Source organism: Hyperolius riggenbachi, chromosome 9 (genome assembly GCF_040937935.1).
Source record: "Hyperolius riggenbachi isolate aHypRig1 chromosome 9, aHypRig1.pri, whole genome shotgun sequence".
NCBI lineage: Eukaryota > Metazoa > Chordata > Amphibia > Anura > Hyperoliidae > Hyperolius > Hyperolius riggenbachi.
Window position 1 is genome coordinate 253866047 of NC_090654.1, and position 14794 is coordinate 253880840.

The 14794-nt window shown below is 47.5% G+C and overlaps 1 protein-coding gene across 2 annotated transcripts in view; it reads right to left on the reverse strand.

Annotated features, from left to right (window-relative positions):
- SPTBN5 (spectrin beta, non-erythrocytic 5) overlaps positions 1–14794 on the reverse strand; it is a 379061-nt gene that overhangs the window by 305069 nt on the left and 59198 nt on the right. For both annotated transcript variants that reach the window (XM_068254311.1, XM_068254312.1), the window contains 3 exons: positions 10032–10319; positions 5686–5920; positions 823–962 (listed from right to left, as the gene is read on the reverse strand). In XM_068254311.1, coding sequence (XP_068110412.1) covers positions 823–962; positions 5686–5920; positions 10032–10319 — 663 coding nt within the window. The remainder of the gene's footprint in view (positions 1–822; positions 963–5685; positions 5921–10031; positions 10320–14794) is intronic.

A 14794-nucleotide genomic window follows, 5' to 3' on the forward strand; every position in this document is an offset into this window, starting at 1 on the left:
CCCATCCCATTCAATATACCTCGGAAAGGCAGACTTATTGTTTATTTGTTGGTGTTAATTAAAAACCAGTAAGAAAGTCTGAGGAGGGTACCATGGTGCAGCTTTTTTTTAGATATGCTGTCGTATGATTGCAAGCACTTATGTTAAGACGTGATAAACGTGTATGCTCTTACACAGCAATAATACACTAATCTAGTATCACCTCACAATGTTGTATATTTGTTAATCAGGAAATGCGGAATAATGTGGTCTCAATTAAAAATAAACCAAAGAATAAAGAGAAGTAGACAAATACTGAGAGTGAAGCATGGCATCTGTGTGTAGTTTATCCTCTGTCAGATATACTGTATGCTGCCTGTATGTCACAAGATATGACTAAGGCTAGCGGTCCGCTTTAGTGATTTCAGCTGTACTTTGGGATCACCGCTGAACCCAAAAAGTGCTACACTGATGAAAGTCAGAGGTGGTGAACCGCACCCACAATGGTGACTTGGCCAAATCACAATCGCAGGTCCTCCATCATTTTTGGAGTGATTGTGCTCCAATGCCAAAGATAGGAGCTCTGCAAAAATCCATTTTCAAAGAGATTTTGCAGCGACTTTGTGGGAGATTTTAATGTTTAAATAAAGTTACAACTACTTGCCAGATCTCTGATGTCATGTAACTTTGGATAACTGCACAAAGCACATGCGCAATTGCAAGCAAGCCACGGAGGGATCCATAATGGGACCCTGGCCTAAGGTATTCTCAGACCGGCTACCCGACCTCATGTATCAAAATAGCAACAGCATCGATTTTAAATGTAAAAGTGTGAATTCTTACAAATCATGAGCAAAGTGGCCATTCTTCACCAGGGTCTCTCCATTGGCTCTCAGCCCATCTACTCTGTTCTTCAAAGCATCAAGGACTTTCTCAAACTGTTTGTGCCTGTTCAGAAGGCTCTGCACTGTGTCCAACTGGTCCTAAAATCCAGAACAAAGAAGTCAGTAAAAAATGACAAACTATTATTACAAACTTAATACGTGAATGGTTTTGAAACCATACGCCACAAAAAAAAAAAACTACTTATTGTCTCAACAGCAAATATTAATACATCAGTATGGCATGCAGTACATCTAATAAAGGCACTGAGTGGCATATTTATAATTGATACAATTTATAAATCTGAACAAAATATGTGTTGTCTGACTTAAAGCATATTTACAAATGTGCTTAGCAGGGGCTATGTAGGTGACCATATTTGTGTTTTTACTTTTGTCTCCTATTGAAGTCTGTGGAAGATTTTAGCAGACCACAAAGCACTTCGGCTGGGAGGAGTGTTCAGGGGCAGACTCAATACCACTCAATAGTTAGAGCTTGTTCACATTACGTTCCTCTCGCGTTATGGGTTTTTGTAGCATTTTTTTTTTTCGATTCCCGGCGATTGGGTGGGCGTTTTCTAAGTGCTTTTCCCAAGCGTTTTTTTAATTCACTCCCTGGCGCAAGTCAGGAAGTGAACTCTTTGACCCGGAAAAGAATACAACGTATTTATTCTTTAAACCGCAAACGCCCCAAAAAGCGATTTTGTGAGCATTTAGCACTCTTCATACCTTCCATTATAGCAAAATGGCCCCGAAAATGGTCCAGGCACCGCTTTGCTGAACGCACAGCGCACAAACCGTGCTGATATAAACCTTCTCAGACATTCATTGCACCAGCGTATTTTTGGGCGATTTTAAAAATCTACTGCGCTTCAAAAAAGGCTGAAAACACCTCTAGTGAGAACAGTGGGATGTGGGGGATGGGTAGAAAAACAAGGGGTGGGGGGAGAGCGCACTCAGGTTATCATTCAATAAAAATGGCCAACTGGCCGAGGAATATGCTCACCTGGATCTGTGGCTGACTGTCCCATACGTGGTGGCCAGCAGAAAGGCTTTGTCCCACTTGGACCGGGGACCAAGTCTTGGCAGAAGTCTTCCTCCACAAGGCGTGCAGATGATATCCTCCTTCAGAGAAGTACTGGCAGGCCGCTGCTCTGGTATATTTTCCACGTAGCCTGAGTGCTGTGATGTCGCTATAGGCGGCTGCACTGTCGGGCAGCCGTGGGTGGGTTAAGAAATTTGGGTTAATCAATTTGCCAGTGCAAGTGTATGCAAGTGGGAAATAGACGGCGGCTGCCGTATGGATCAAAAGTTTTCACCTTTGATCCATACGGCATCTGCCATCCATTTCCTACTTGCATACCAGAAAATATACCAGAGCAGGGGCCTGCCAGTACAGCTCTGAAGGAGGCTATCGTCTTCACGCCTTGTGGAGGAGGACTTCTGCCAAGACTTGGTCCCCGGTCCAAGTGGGACAAAGCCTTTCTGCTGGCCACCCTGTATGGGACAGTCAGCCACAGATACAGGTGAGAATATTCCTCGGCTAGCTGGCCATTTTGATTGAATCACAACCTGAGTGCGCTCTCCCCCACCCCTTGTTTTTCCACCCATCCCCCACATCCCACTGTCTACTGCAGATTATATACCACCTAGAGTGGCACCCAAGAGAGCAGCACCATCTGATGACAACTACACAGACTTGCAGAATATTGTCAAGATTGCTCCCTCTGTCCAACACAGGGGTTTAGGCTCCTTTCATCTTCACTCTAGTGTGAACCAGCCCTTACTGTTCTTGGCTCTAAGTGGGTGTGGTGAAAAGAGGACTTACTTCCTATGACATTGGTAGCTCTGCATCACGTGATGCAGAGAACCTGTAAGTAGGAACTGTAATGCAATTGTATTTTTTGTTTCTGATCACGTTACACAGGACCTTCTTTAGTATGAGGAATGGGCGCCTCACACACTGCCTGAAGCAGAGCTACAGGTGGCAGGGCCCCACACACTGCCTGAAGCAGAGCTACAGGTGGCAGGGCCCCACACACTGCCTGAAGCAGAGCTACAGGTGGCAGGGCCCCACACACTGCCTGAAGCAGAGCTACAGGTGGCAGGGCCCCACACACTGCCTGAAGCCGAGCTACAGGTGGCAGGGCCCCACACACTGCCTGAAGCCGAGCTACAGGTGCCAGGGACTTACACACTGCCTGAAGCAGAGCTACAGGTGGCAGGGCCCCACACACTGCCTGAAGCAGAGCTACAGGTGGCAGGGCCCCACACACTGCCTGAAGCAGAGCTACAGGTGGCAGGGCCCCACACACTGCCTGAAGCAGAGCTACAGGTGGCAGGGCCCCACGCACTGCCTGAAGCAGAGCTACCGGTGGCAGGGCCCCACGCACTGCCTGAAGCAGAGCTACAGGTGGCAGGGCCCCACACACTGCCAGAAGCAGAGCTACAGGTGGCAGGGCCCCACACACTGCCTGAAGCAGAGCTACAGGTGGCAGGGCCCCACACACTGCCTGAAGCAGAGCTACAGGTGGCAGGGCCCCACACACTGCCTGAAGCAGTGCTACAGGTGGCAGGGCCCCACACACTGCCTGAAGCAGAGCTACAGGTGGCAGGGCCCCACACACTGTCTGAAGCAGAGCTACAGGTGGCAGGGCCCCACACACTGCCTGAAGCAGAGCTACAGGTGGCAGGGCCCCACACACTGCCTGAAGCAGAGCTACAGGTGGCAGGGCCCCACACACTGCCTGAAGCAGAGCTACAGGTGGCAGGGCCCCACACACTGCCTGAAGCAGAGCTACAGGTGGCAGGGCCCCACACACTGCCTGAAGCAGAGCTACAGGTGGCAGGGCCCCGCACACTGCCTGAAGCAGAGCTACAGGTGGCAGGGCCCCGCACACTGCCTGAAGCAGAGCTACAGGTGGCAGGGCCCCGCACACTGCCTGAAGCAGAGCTACAGGTGGCAGGGCCCCACACACTGCCTGAAGCAGAGCTACAGGTGGCAGGGCCCCACACACTGCCTGAAGCAGAGCTACAGGTGGCAGGGCCCCACACACTGCCTGAAGCAGAGCTACAGGTGGCAGGGCCCCACACACTGCCTGAAGCAGAGCTACAGGTGGCAGGGCCCCACACACTGCCTGAAGCAGAGCTACAGGTGGCAGGGCCCCACACACTGCCTGAAGCAGAGCTACAGGTGGCAGGGCCCCACACACTGCCTGAAGCAGAGCTACAGGTGGCAGGGCCCCACACACTGCCTGAAGCAGAGCTACAGGTGGCAGGGCCCCACACACTGCCTGAAGCAGAGCTACAGGTGGCAGGGCCCCACACACTGCCTGAAGCAGAGCTACAGGTGGCAGGGCCCCACACACTGCCTGAAGCAGAGCTACAGGTGGCAGGGCCCCACACACTGCCTGAAGCAGAGCTACAGGTGGCAGGGCCCCACACACTGCCTGAAGCAGAGCTACAGGTGGCAGGGCCCCACACACTGCCTGAAGCAGAGCTACAGGTGGCAGGGCCCCACACACTGCCTGAAGCAGAGCTACAGGTGGCAGGGCCCCGCACACTGCCTGAAGCAGAGCTACAGGTGGCAGGGCCCCGCACACTGCCTGAAGCAGAGCTACAGGTGGCAGGGCCCCACACACTGCCTGAAGCAGAGCTACAGGTGGCAGGGCCCCACACACTGCCTGAAGCAGAGCTACAGGTGGCAGGGCCCCGCACACTGCCTGAAGCAGAGCTACAGGTGGCAGGGCCCCACACACTGCCTGAAGCAGAGCTACAGGTGGCAGGGCCCCGCAAACTGCCTGAAGCAGAGTTACAGGTGGCAGGGCCCCGCAAACTGCCTGAAGCAGAGTTACAGGTGGCAGTGACCAAGCTGCAGTTCACAGTAAAGAAATCAAGACATTTTTTTTTACAACTAATGATAATTATGCACTATAGTCAGATATACAGATCTAGAGTAAAATGAAACAGTGGAGGGTTTTAAGACATTTAAAGCAAACTTAAATAAAAATGAATTGATCAGAAAATCAATTGAATATCTTGATTATCTTTAGGTAGTTTTATTTTCATTTAAAAGGTTAAAAATCTAAGTTTAACATTTTGGCCGACTGTTTACTCCGTTCTCATACAGACAAAGCTTAAGGGGGAAAAAAAAAAGCGTTTTACGCACCTGGGGCTTCTACCAGCCCTGTGCAGCCATCCTGTACCCTTGTAGTCTCTATCGGATCCTCCTGTCCCTCACCGGCAGCTACTTTCATTTTCGGGACAGGCATGGCCACGCGTCTGCTTCTTTGTATTCCAATCCGCAATGGCAGGATAGAGGGCGCTATTGCTGAACAGAAAGCGTAGAAGCAGACGCGTGGCCAGGCCTGTCGGGCCTGTCCCCAAAAACTAAAGTAGCTGCCAATGGGGGACAGAAGGATCCGATCGAGACTGCGAGGGTACAAGATGGCTGCAGGGGCGGGTAGTAGCCCCAGTTGAGTAAAACTCATGTTTTGTCTGCCTTAATTGTCACTTTAAACTAGTATTGACCCCTTTACCCGTTGCTGCACTCCAAAGTGATTTTCTGAGTTTTACAGGAGTTTTACGGTCTGTAATTATTTATTTGTGAGAGTTACGCACTCCTGACTGCAATCCTGCTGCAGAGAAACCGCCATGTAGAGCCCTGGATTCTTAACCCTTACTTTGAAGAAAAATAAAGCACACAGACTAAGTCTATGTAGGGCTAGGACTGGATATACACATATTTATAACAACATCTTACATGTCGCTTCAGGTCCCCTTTATGTGCCTAAAGCACACAGATCATGAGTTCATGCCATCTTACCCCAAGATCATTGACTCGCAGGAAGGCCTCATGGCTGGACAGAGCTGCATTGATGCTGTCAGCTTCCCGCAAGAACTGCTGCAGCTCCAAGCCTTGGTCCAGTCTGCTTTTTCTTGCCATCCACAGGTCACCAAGTGTGTTGTACTCCTGGATGAGGTTCACCAAAGAGTCCCGTACTTCTGGGCTCCTATTGTTCTGTAACACCGCCTGGCCCATCTGCTGCAGCTCCACTATTCTATTTATCAAGACAGAAATAAACTCCTCAGTTCAATGTTCTGTTATTTATGTTTTATTATGCTGCAAGTTTGTAGATGAGTTTTTTCACAAATTATAACCATTAGAATTGGATTTGTATCAGTTTCATTAAGGGTAAACCTACAGTCATCCAGGTATGTGCTGATAAGGAGATAAAACATAAGCTGTTTGGCTTGGAAACAGGTGTTACCAACTGTGGTCTGGGAGTCCATGTTTATAGGGCAGCCTACCGTTGAATGCACATTGCCTTGGGTGCGAGGGTAGAGAGCTGGGTGGCGTTTCATCACCTGGATTGTTTTGTCTTGAGAAAGAGATACTTAGCGGTCCCAAAACATCAGACCAACAAATTCATTACTCTACAACCATTGGAATTAATGATATTATATGGAGCCTATGCATAGTCCTGAATTTTCAGCATCTGGATATGGACTGGGTCACATGATCTGCCAGCTGTCGCTCAGTCCCAACTGAGTATCATAAGACACCAACAAGCATGAAGTGACATGAAGACTGTCAGATAACAGTTAAAGGACAACTATCCTGAAAGATTGTAAAATATAAAATACATGCGTATAAAATGCACATTTTCCCCACAGTAATATGCACTATAATGTACATTTTTGTAGTGTTGTGGTCACTTACAGTGGGTATTTAAAAGCTGACAGATCTGTCATGTTTTAGACTAGTCAATTTCCTTATGGTGGATTCTAAGTTATTTGTTTATTTACAAAAGGACTTACTGAACTGCAGCCCAGCTAACAAATTAGTGTGCAAATGAGTAGGGAAGATCATTGTATAAATCCTTTCCAGGGAGAGCGTTTATAAAGAATAAAGGAAATGTTGGGAACCCCCCCCCCCCCCCTAAGAAAATGGACTAGTCCAAAATCTGTCAGGTTTGTCAGCTTTTAAATACCTTCTGTAAGTGACAGCAACATAAGAAAAAGGAAAATTATAATGCATTTTACTCTAGGAGAAATGTACATTTTCTATGTATGCGTTTTACATTTTACAATTTTTCATGAAAGTGGTCCTTTATACATTTTTAGGTTCCGTACAGTAACCAGTGGCTGACAATTTCAGAGTAAGAATGATAATACTTGGCATGATTGGTGCAGGCGCACATATCCCCATCATCACTTCACAATAGCAATAGGTATGTTTGTCCAAGCCAAGATAATTGGTCTATTTTATCTTTCTTGGAAACGTATTTAAAATATATGTAGAAGGCTAGTTTCACACTGGGGCATTGTACATCCTGAATAAACAGGATCCCAAATGCAACGGAGGAGAAAAGTCGCATTTTGCGTAACGCGTGCAATGTGATGCATTGATGTACACAGTACATAAAGTATGCTTCTCTGTAACTGTAAACATGCGCGTAGCCCGTTAACGCACAGCATGCCTTGCATAAGGCCTCGTTCCCACTATACGTGCTGCCGTGCGCATTTTGGTATAGTGTGTGACATGCAAGAATGGTAGAAGGGCATAGAAAGCACTTCAACCGTTCCCATCACATGCGCTGCGCTGTCGCGCTGCTGCATGCATTTTTCGAGAATTGCAGTGCCGACCCATTCACTGTAATTAACGGGATCAGCAGCGCAGCACATAGTGGCACAGATTGCTTGCGATCACACCCGTTGCGTTCCGATCGTACAGCCACCTGCGCTAAATGATGTGAACGAGGCCTTATTCTGATGGATACCAATGCACCGCACTGCTAACAAGTAGCATTACAATATAATCACACACAAAGCTTTCTAAAGGAATATATTATCTGTTGCAACGGGTCAGTGTGACAATAGCCTAAAGAAAAAGAAATAAGAAAAAGACACAGAGAGCCCAATATGGTGTAGTATGCTCAGGACAATAGTGAATAATGTAATGTGAGAAGGTTATACTCACAAACAAGGGTTACCGCTGAGGCAACCACTGTGAATGCAGGTGAGGAGATTAGACCTGTCCTCAGTCAGGGTTAACCTCCTTGCCGGTCTAAAAAATCCGGCAAGGAGGCAGCGCCGCACATTTTTTTAATTTATTTTTTTTTTAAATCATGTAGCGAGCCAAGGGCTCGCTACATGATAGCCGCTAAGCGGCGGCATCCCCCCACCCACTCCGATCGCCTTCGGCGATCAGAGTATGCAGGGAATCCCGTTGAGAACGGGATTTCCTGCAGGGCTTCCCCGGTCGCCATGGCGACGGGGCGGGATGACGTCACCGACGTCATGACGTCATAGGGAATCCCGATCCGCCCCTCAACGCTGCCTGGCACTGATTGGCCAGGCAGCGCAGGGCTCTGGGGCGGGGGGAGCGACTCGGCGCGGCGGATTGCGGCCGATCGGCGGCGAGCGGCGGCGATTGGAAGTTACAAGCAGCTAGCAAAGTGCTAGCTGCTTGTAACAAAAAAAAAAATTATGCAAATCGGCCCAGCGGGGCCTGAGATATCCTCCTGCGCAGGTTACCCCGAGCTGAGCTCGGGATAACCGGCAAGGAGGTTAAGAAGTCGCTCTCTGTAGATAGAAGAAAGGTAGGGGTAGGTCCCCCCTTCCACCAAGGGTGGACACTATAATAACTTTGATGAACAGAGGCGCCAGCAGAATAAAAACAATAATTAAAAGTTTTAAAATATGCTTAGGAGGCAGTGGTGGACTTACCTTCGAAAGCAGACTAGACTACTTGTCTGACATAAATAAACACTTTATTAGTACCCCAATAGATGCAACGCATTTCGCAGGACCAAGCCCGCTTCATCAGGCAATAAAACAGGGGACAAAACAGTAGCTCTCAAATAGCACATATAGCGCTATACGTGCTACCTGAGAGGTACGGTTTGTCCCGTTTTATTGTCTGATGAAGCGGGCTTGGTCCTGCGAAACGCGTTGCTTCTATTGGGGTACTAATAAAGTGTTTATTTATGTCAGACAAGTAGTCTAGTCTGCTTTTGGAGGTAAGTCCACCACTGCCTCCCCAGCATATTTTAACACTTTTAATTATTGTTTTTATTCTGCTGGCGCCTCTGTTCATCAAAGTTATTAATGAAAAAGAAAGACCAGAATCTCTGAGAACAGCTGAATAATGCCTGTGTCTGAATTCAATCTGCTTAATCAAGTACATGGATATGTCATAGCAGGAAAAGTATACGGAAACCAGTAATGAAAATGAGCTTATTTAGTATATCGAAAAAATACAAAAGTGCAAAAATACATGAGCATTTCTTCAATAATGTATGTATCCATCAATTCGCATCAATAATAGGTTCATTCAAAAATTGTAAAATATAAATTTTCTTAGATTTTTCTTTAGGTGACAACATTGACTTGTTTCGGATCACTGGGACCCGTCTTCAGGCCTTAAAATTACAGTATACATCTGATCAAAGACAATGATGCTGAGACATCAAGAGGTTAAAGGACTACTGTAGGGGTCGGGGAAAAAAAAAAGTTGAATTTACCCTGAACTTCTAATGGTCCCCCCACAGGCGTCCTGTGCCCGCTCAGCCACTCACCGGTGGTCCGGTCCCCGCCTCCAGTTCACTTCTGGAATTTCCAACTTTTAAGTCGAAAAACCACTGCGCCTGCATGGCCGTGTCCTCGCTTCCGCTGACATCACCAGAAGTATGCTGTGCAGGCGCAAATCGTACTGGGCCTGCGCAATATACTCCTGGCGACAGCAGCGGGAGCGAGGGCGCGGCCACGCAAGTGCATTGGTTTTCCGACTTTAAAGTCGGAAATTCCAGAAGTGAAACGGAAGCGGGACTGGAGCATCGGTGAGTGGCTGCGCGGGCACAGGACGCATGCGGTGGACCATTAGAAGCCCTAGGTAAGTTCAACTCTTTTTTCCCCAACCCCCCTACAGTACTCCTTTAATGACATCTGGACAACAACAAAGCCAGGGAGCACCACCCCCAAAGAAGCCATTAAATAGTACTGCAAGCAAGCGCGCTGAGCAGGGCAGATTCTGAGCTTCTCTGAGGGACAGTTCCCCTGTCAAGTTTCAATCCAAATCAATCAAAATGAGCATCTAGTTTTTTTACTGACTTAAATTTTAAGTTCTAATAGTGTATGGCTTATTTTATTGTTGCTTATGTTCCTCACCTGTCCTTCTGGCCTTGGATTTCTTTGAGAAGGTACTGATGGTCTCGGAGTAGCTGCTCAGAAGACGCCACATCAGTGCCCATCTCCTCACTGGTCAGCTTGTCCTTCATATCCTGTACCCACAGCATCTGTCTATGACTGTCCTGTAGGAAAGTCTTCTCATCTTTCCTCTTCTGCACTTGGTCCCGTTTATTCTGAGCTTCTTCTTTCAGCTGTTCAAGAAGCTTCTCCATATGTTCAATCTGTTTTCTGATGGCTAAGGCCTCTTGTGGGTTTGTGTCTCTCATTCTGAAAGGAAAACCAAAACCAGCAGAAAATGTGATAATCAAACTAAAGTGGATTACCATACTAAAAATACCAAACACAGCTAATAGATTGTAATTCAAGTTTACATCAGTTTGCGTAAAGGTAACCCGAGATAAAATTTACAACAGCATTTATACTTACCTGGGGCAGATGATCAGAGCGGTCTGGAAGGACGGTGAGTGAGCCAATGGCTAAAGGGGACTGAAGGAAGCCCCAGGTAAGTATAAATGCTTTAGTAAATTACATCTTAGGTACACTTTAAAAAAGGGAATCTGAAGTGAAAATAAACTTATGATATAATTCATTATATGTGTAGTACAGCTAAGAAATAGAACATTAGTCTTATATTGTTTACAGCACAGGAAGGGTCAAGAAACTTTAGTTATCTATGCAAAAGAGCTTCTCTGAGCTTTCCGACCCAACTTGAGTTAGAGACGGTCCTATTTTCTGAAGCACCTCAACATCAAAGAGGCAGTGAGAGGCAGCTTCAAATAAGGTTTTACTGTAGGGGAGTTCAAAGGGTCATTTGCTCTGCTGTGTTTCATAGTTTAACCACTTGCCGACCGCCCACAGCCCATGGGCGGCGGCAAAGTATGCCTTAAGGACCGCAATACGCCTTAGGGCGTTGCGTCCTTTTCCTATGCCGGGGGAGCGATCGCGTCATTGATGACGCGCGCTTCCCCCGGCAACTGGCTCCGCCCACCCGCCGTAACATCCCGCCGGCCATACGGAAGCGCCGGCGGGATGTTAACCCCGCGATCGCCGCTACAAAGTGTATAATACACTTTGTAATGTATACAAAGTGTATTATACAGGCTGCCTCCTGCCCTGGTGGTCCCAGTGTCGGAGGGACCACCAGGGCAGGCTGCAGCCACCCTAGTCTGCACCCAAACACACTGATCTGCCCCCCCCCCGCCCACTGATCGCCCACAGCACCCCTCAGACCCCCCCCTGCCCACCCCCCAGACCCCTGTTTGCACCCAATCACCCCCCTAATAACCCATCAATCACTCCCTGTCACTATCTATCAACGCTATTTTTTTTTTATCTCCCCCCCTGCCCCCTGCCCCCTCCTGATCACCCCCCCACCCCTCAGATTCTCCCCAGGACCCCCCCCCAGACCCCCCCCTGTGTACTGTATGCATCTATCCCCCCTGATAACCTGTCAATCACCCATCAATCACCCATCAATCACCCATCAATCACCCCCTGTCACTGCCACCCAACAATCAGCCCCTAACCTGCCCCTTGCGGGCAATCTGATCACCCACCCACACCAATAGATCGCCCGCAGATCCGACATCAGATCACCTCCCAAATCCATTGTTTACATCTATTCTCTCCTCTAAACACCCACTAATTACCCATCAATCACCCCCTATCACCACCTGTCACTGTTACCTATCAGATCAGACCCTAATCTGCCCCTTGCGGGCACCCAATCACCCGCCCACACGCTCAGATTGCCCTCAGACCCCCCCTCCCCCCCCTTATCAATTCGCCAGTGCATTAATTACATCTGGTCTTCCCTGTAATAATCCACTGATCACCTGTCAATCACCTGCCAATCACCTATCACCCATCAATCACCCCCTGTCACCCCCTGTCACTGCCACCCATCAATCAGCCCCTAACCTGCCCCTTGCGGGCAATTTGATCACCCACCCACACCAATAGATCGCCCGCAGATCCGACATCAGATCACCTCCCAAATCCATTGTTTACATCTATTCTCTCCTCTAAACACCCACTAATTACCCATCAATCACCCCCTATCACCACCTGTCACTTTTACCTATCAGATCAGACCCTAATCTGCCCCTTGCGGGCACCCAATCACCCGCCAACACGCTCAGATTGCCCTCTGACCCCCCCCCTTATCAATTCGCCAGTGCATTAATTACATCTGTTCTTCCCTGTAATAACCCACTGATCACCTGTCAATCACCTGCCAATCACCTATCACCCATCAATCACCCCCTGTCACCCCCTGTCACTGCCACCCATCAATCAGCCCCTAACCTGCCCCTTGCGGGCAATCTGATCACCCACCCACACCATCCGATCGCCTGCAGACCCGCAGTCAGATCACCTCCCAAGTGCATTGCATCTGTTCTCTCCTCTAAACACCCACTAATTACCCATCAATCACCCCCTGTCACTGCTACCCATCAGATTAGACCCCCATCTGCCCCTAGGGCACCCAATCACCCGCCCACACCCTCAGACCCCAGCCCTGATCACCTCGCCATTGCATTACTTGCATCTATTCCCCCCACTAATCACACCTTGAGACATCCATCAATCACCTCCTGTCACTACCTGTCACCCCCTAGCACACCTACCCATCAGATCAGGCCCTAATTTGCCCCGTGTGGGCTCCTGATCACTCGGCCAAACCCTCAGATCCCCCTCAGACCCCCTTCCGATCACCTCCCCAGTGCATTGAGTGCATCTATTTTCCCCTCTAATCACCCCCTGAGACACCCATCAATCACCTCCTGTCACCCCCCTAGCACTCCTATCCATCAGATCAGGCCCAATACAACCTGTCATCTAAAAGGCCACCCTGCTTATGACCGGTTCCACAAAATTCGGCCCCTCATAGACCACCTGTCATCAAAATTTGCAGATGCTTATACCCCTGAACAGTCATTTTGAGACATTTGGTTTCCAGACTACTCACGGTTTTGGGCCCGTAAAATGCCAGGGCGGTATAGGCGGTAAAGGTACTCATTGGACTTTGGGCCCTTTAGCGCAGTTAGGGTGCAAAAAAGTGCCACACATGTGGTATTGCCGTACTCGGGAGAAGTAGTATAATGTGTTTTGGGGTGTATTTTTACACATACCCATGCTGGGTGGGAGAAATACCTCTGTAAATGACAATCTTTTGATTTTTTTACACACAATTGTCCATTTACAGAGTTATTTCTCCCACCCAGCATGGGTATGTGTAAAAATACACCTCAAAACACATTGTACTACTTCTCTCGAGTACGGCGATACCACATGTGTGGCACTTTTTTGCACCCTAACTGCGCTAAAGGGCCCAAAGTCCAATGAGTACCTTTAGGATTTCACAGGTCATTTTGAGAAATTTCGTTTCAAGACTACTCCTCACGGTTTAGGGCCCCTTAAATGCCAGGGCAGTATAGGAACCCCACAAATGACCCCATTTTAGAAAGAAGACACCCCAAGGTATTCCGTTAGTAGTATGGCGAGTTCATAGAAGATTTTATTTTTTGTCACAAGTTAGCGGAAATTGATTTTAATTGTGTTTTTTCACAAAGTGTCATTTTCCGCTAACTTTTGACAAAAAATAAATTCTTCTATGAACTCACCATACTCCTAACGGAATACCTTGGGGTGTCTTCTTTCTAAAATGGGGTCATTTGTGGGGTTCCTATACTGCCCTGGCATTTTAGGGGCCCTAAACCGTGAGGAGTAGTCTTGAAACAAAATTTCTCAAAATGACCTGTGAAATCCTAAAGGTACTCATTGGACTTTGGGCCCTTTAGCGCAGTTAGGGTGCACAAAAGTGCCACACATGTGGTATTGCCGTACTCAGGAGAAGTAGTATAATGTGTTTTGTGGTGTATTTTTACACACACCCATGCTGAGTGGGAGAAAGATCTCTGTAAATGAACAATTGTGTGTAAAAAAAATTAACAAATTGTCATTTACAGAGATATTTCTCCCACCCAGCATGGGTATGTGTAAAAATACACCCCAAAACACATTATACTACTTCTCCTGAGTACGGCAATACCACATGTGTAGCACTTTTTTGCAGCCTAACTGCGCTAAGGGGTCCAAAGTCCAATGAGCACCTTTAGGCTTTACAGGGGTGCTTACAATTTAGCACCCCCCAAAATGTCAGGACAGTAAACACACCCCACAAATGACCCCATTTTGGAAAGTAGACCCTTCAAGGTATTCAGAGAGGGGCATGGTGAGTCCGTGGCAGATTTCATTTTTTTTTGTCGCAAGTTAGAAGAAATGGAAACTTTTTTTTTTTTTTTCTCACAAAGTGTCATTTTCCGCTTACTTGTGACAAAAAATAATATCTTCTATGAACTCACTATGCCTCTCAGTGAATACTTTGGGATGTCTTCTTTCCAAAATGGGGTCATTTGGGGGGTATTTATACTATCCTGGAATTCTAGGCCCTCATGAAACATGACAGGGGGTCAGAAAAGTCAGAGATGCTTGAAAATGGGAAAATTCACTTTTTGCACCATAGTTTGTAAACGCTATAACTTTTACCCAAACCAATAAATATACACTGAATGGGTTTTTTTTTATCAAAAACATGTTTGTCCATATTTTTCGCGCTGCATGTATACAGAAATTTTACTTTATTTGAAAAATGTCAGCACAGAAAGTTAAAAAAATCATTTTTTTGCCAAAATTCATGTCTTTTTTGATGAATATAATAAAAAGTAAAAATCGCAGGA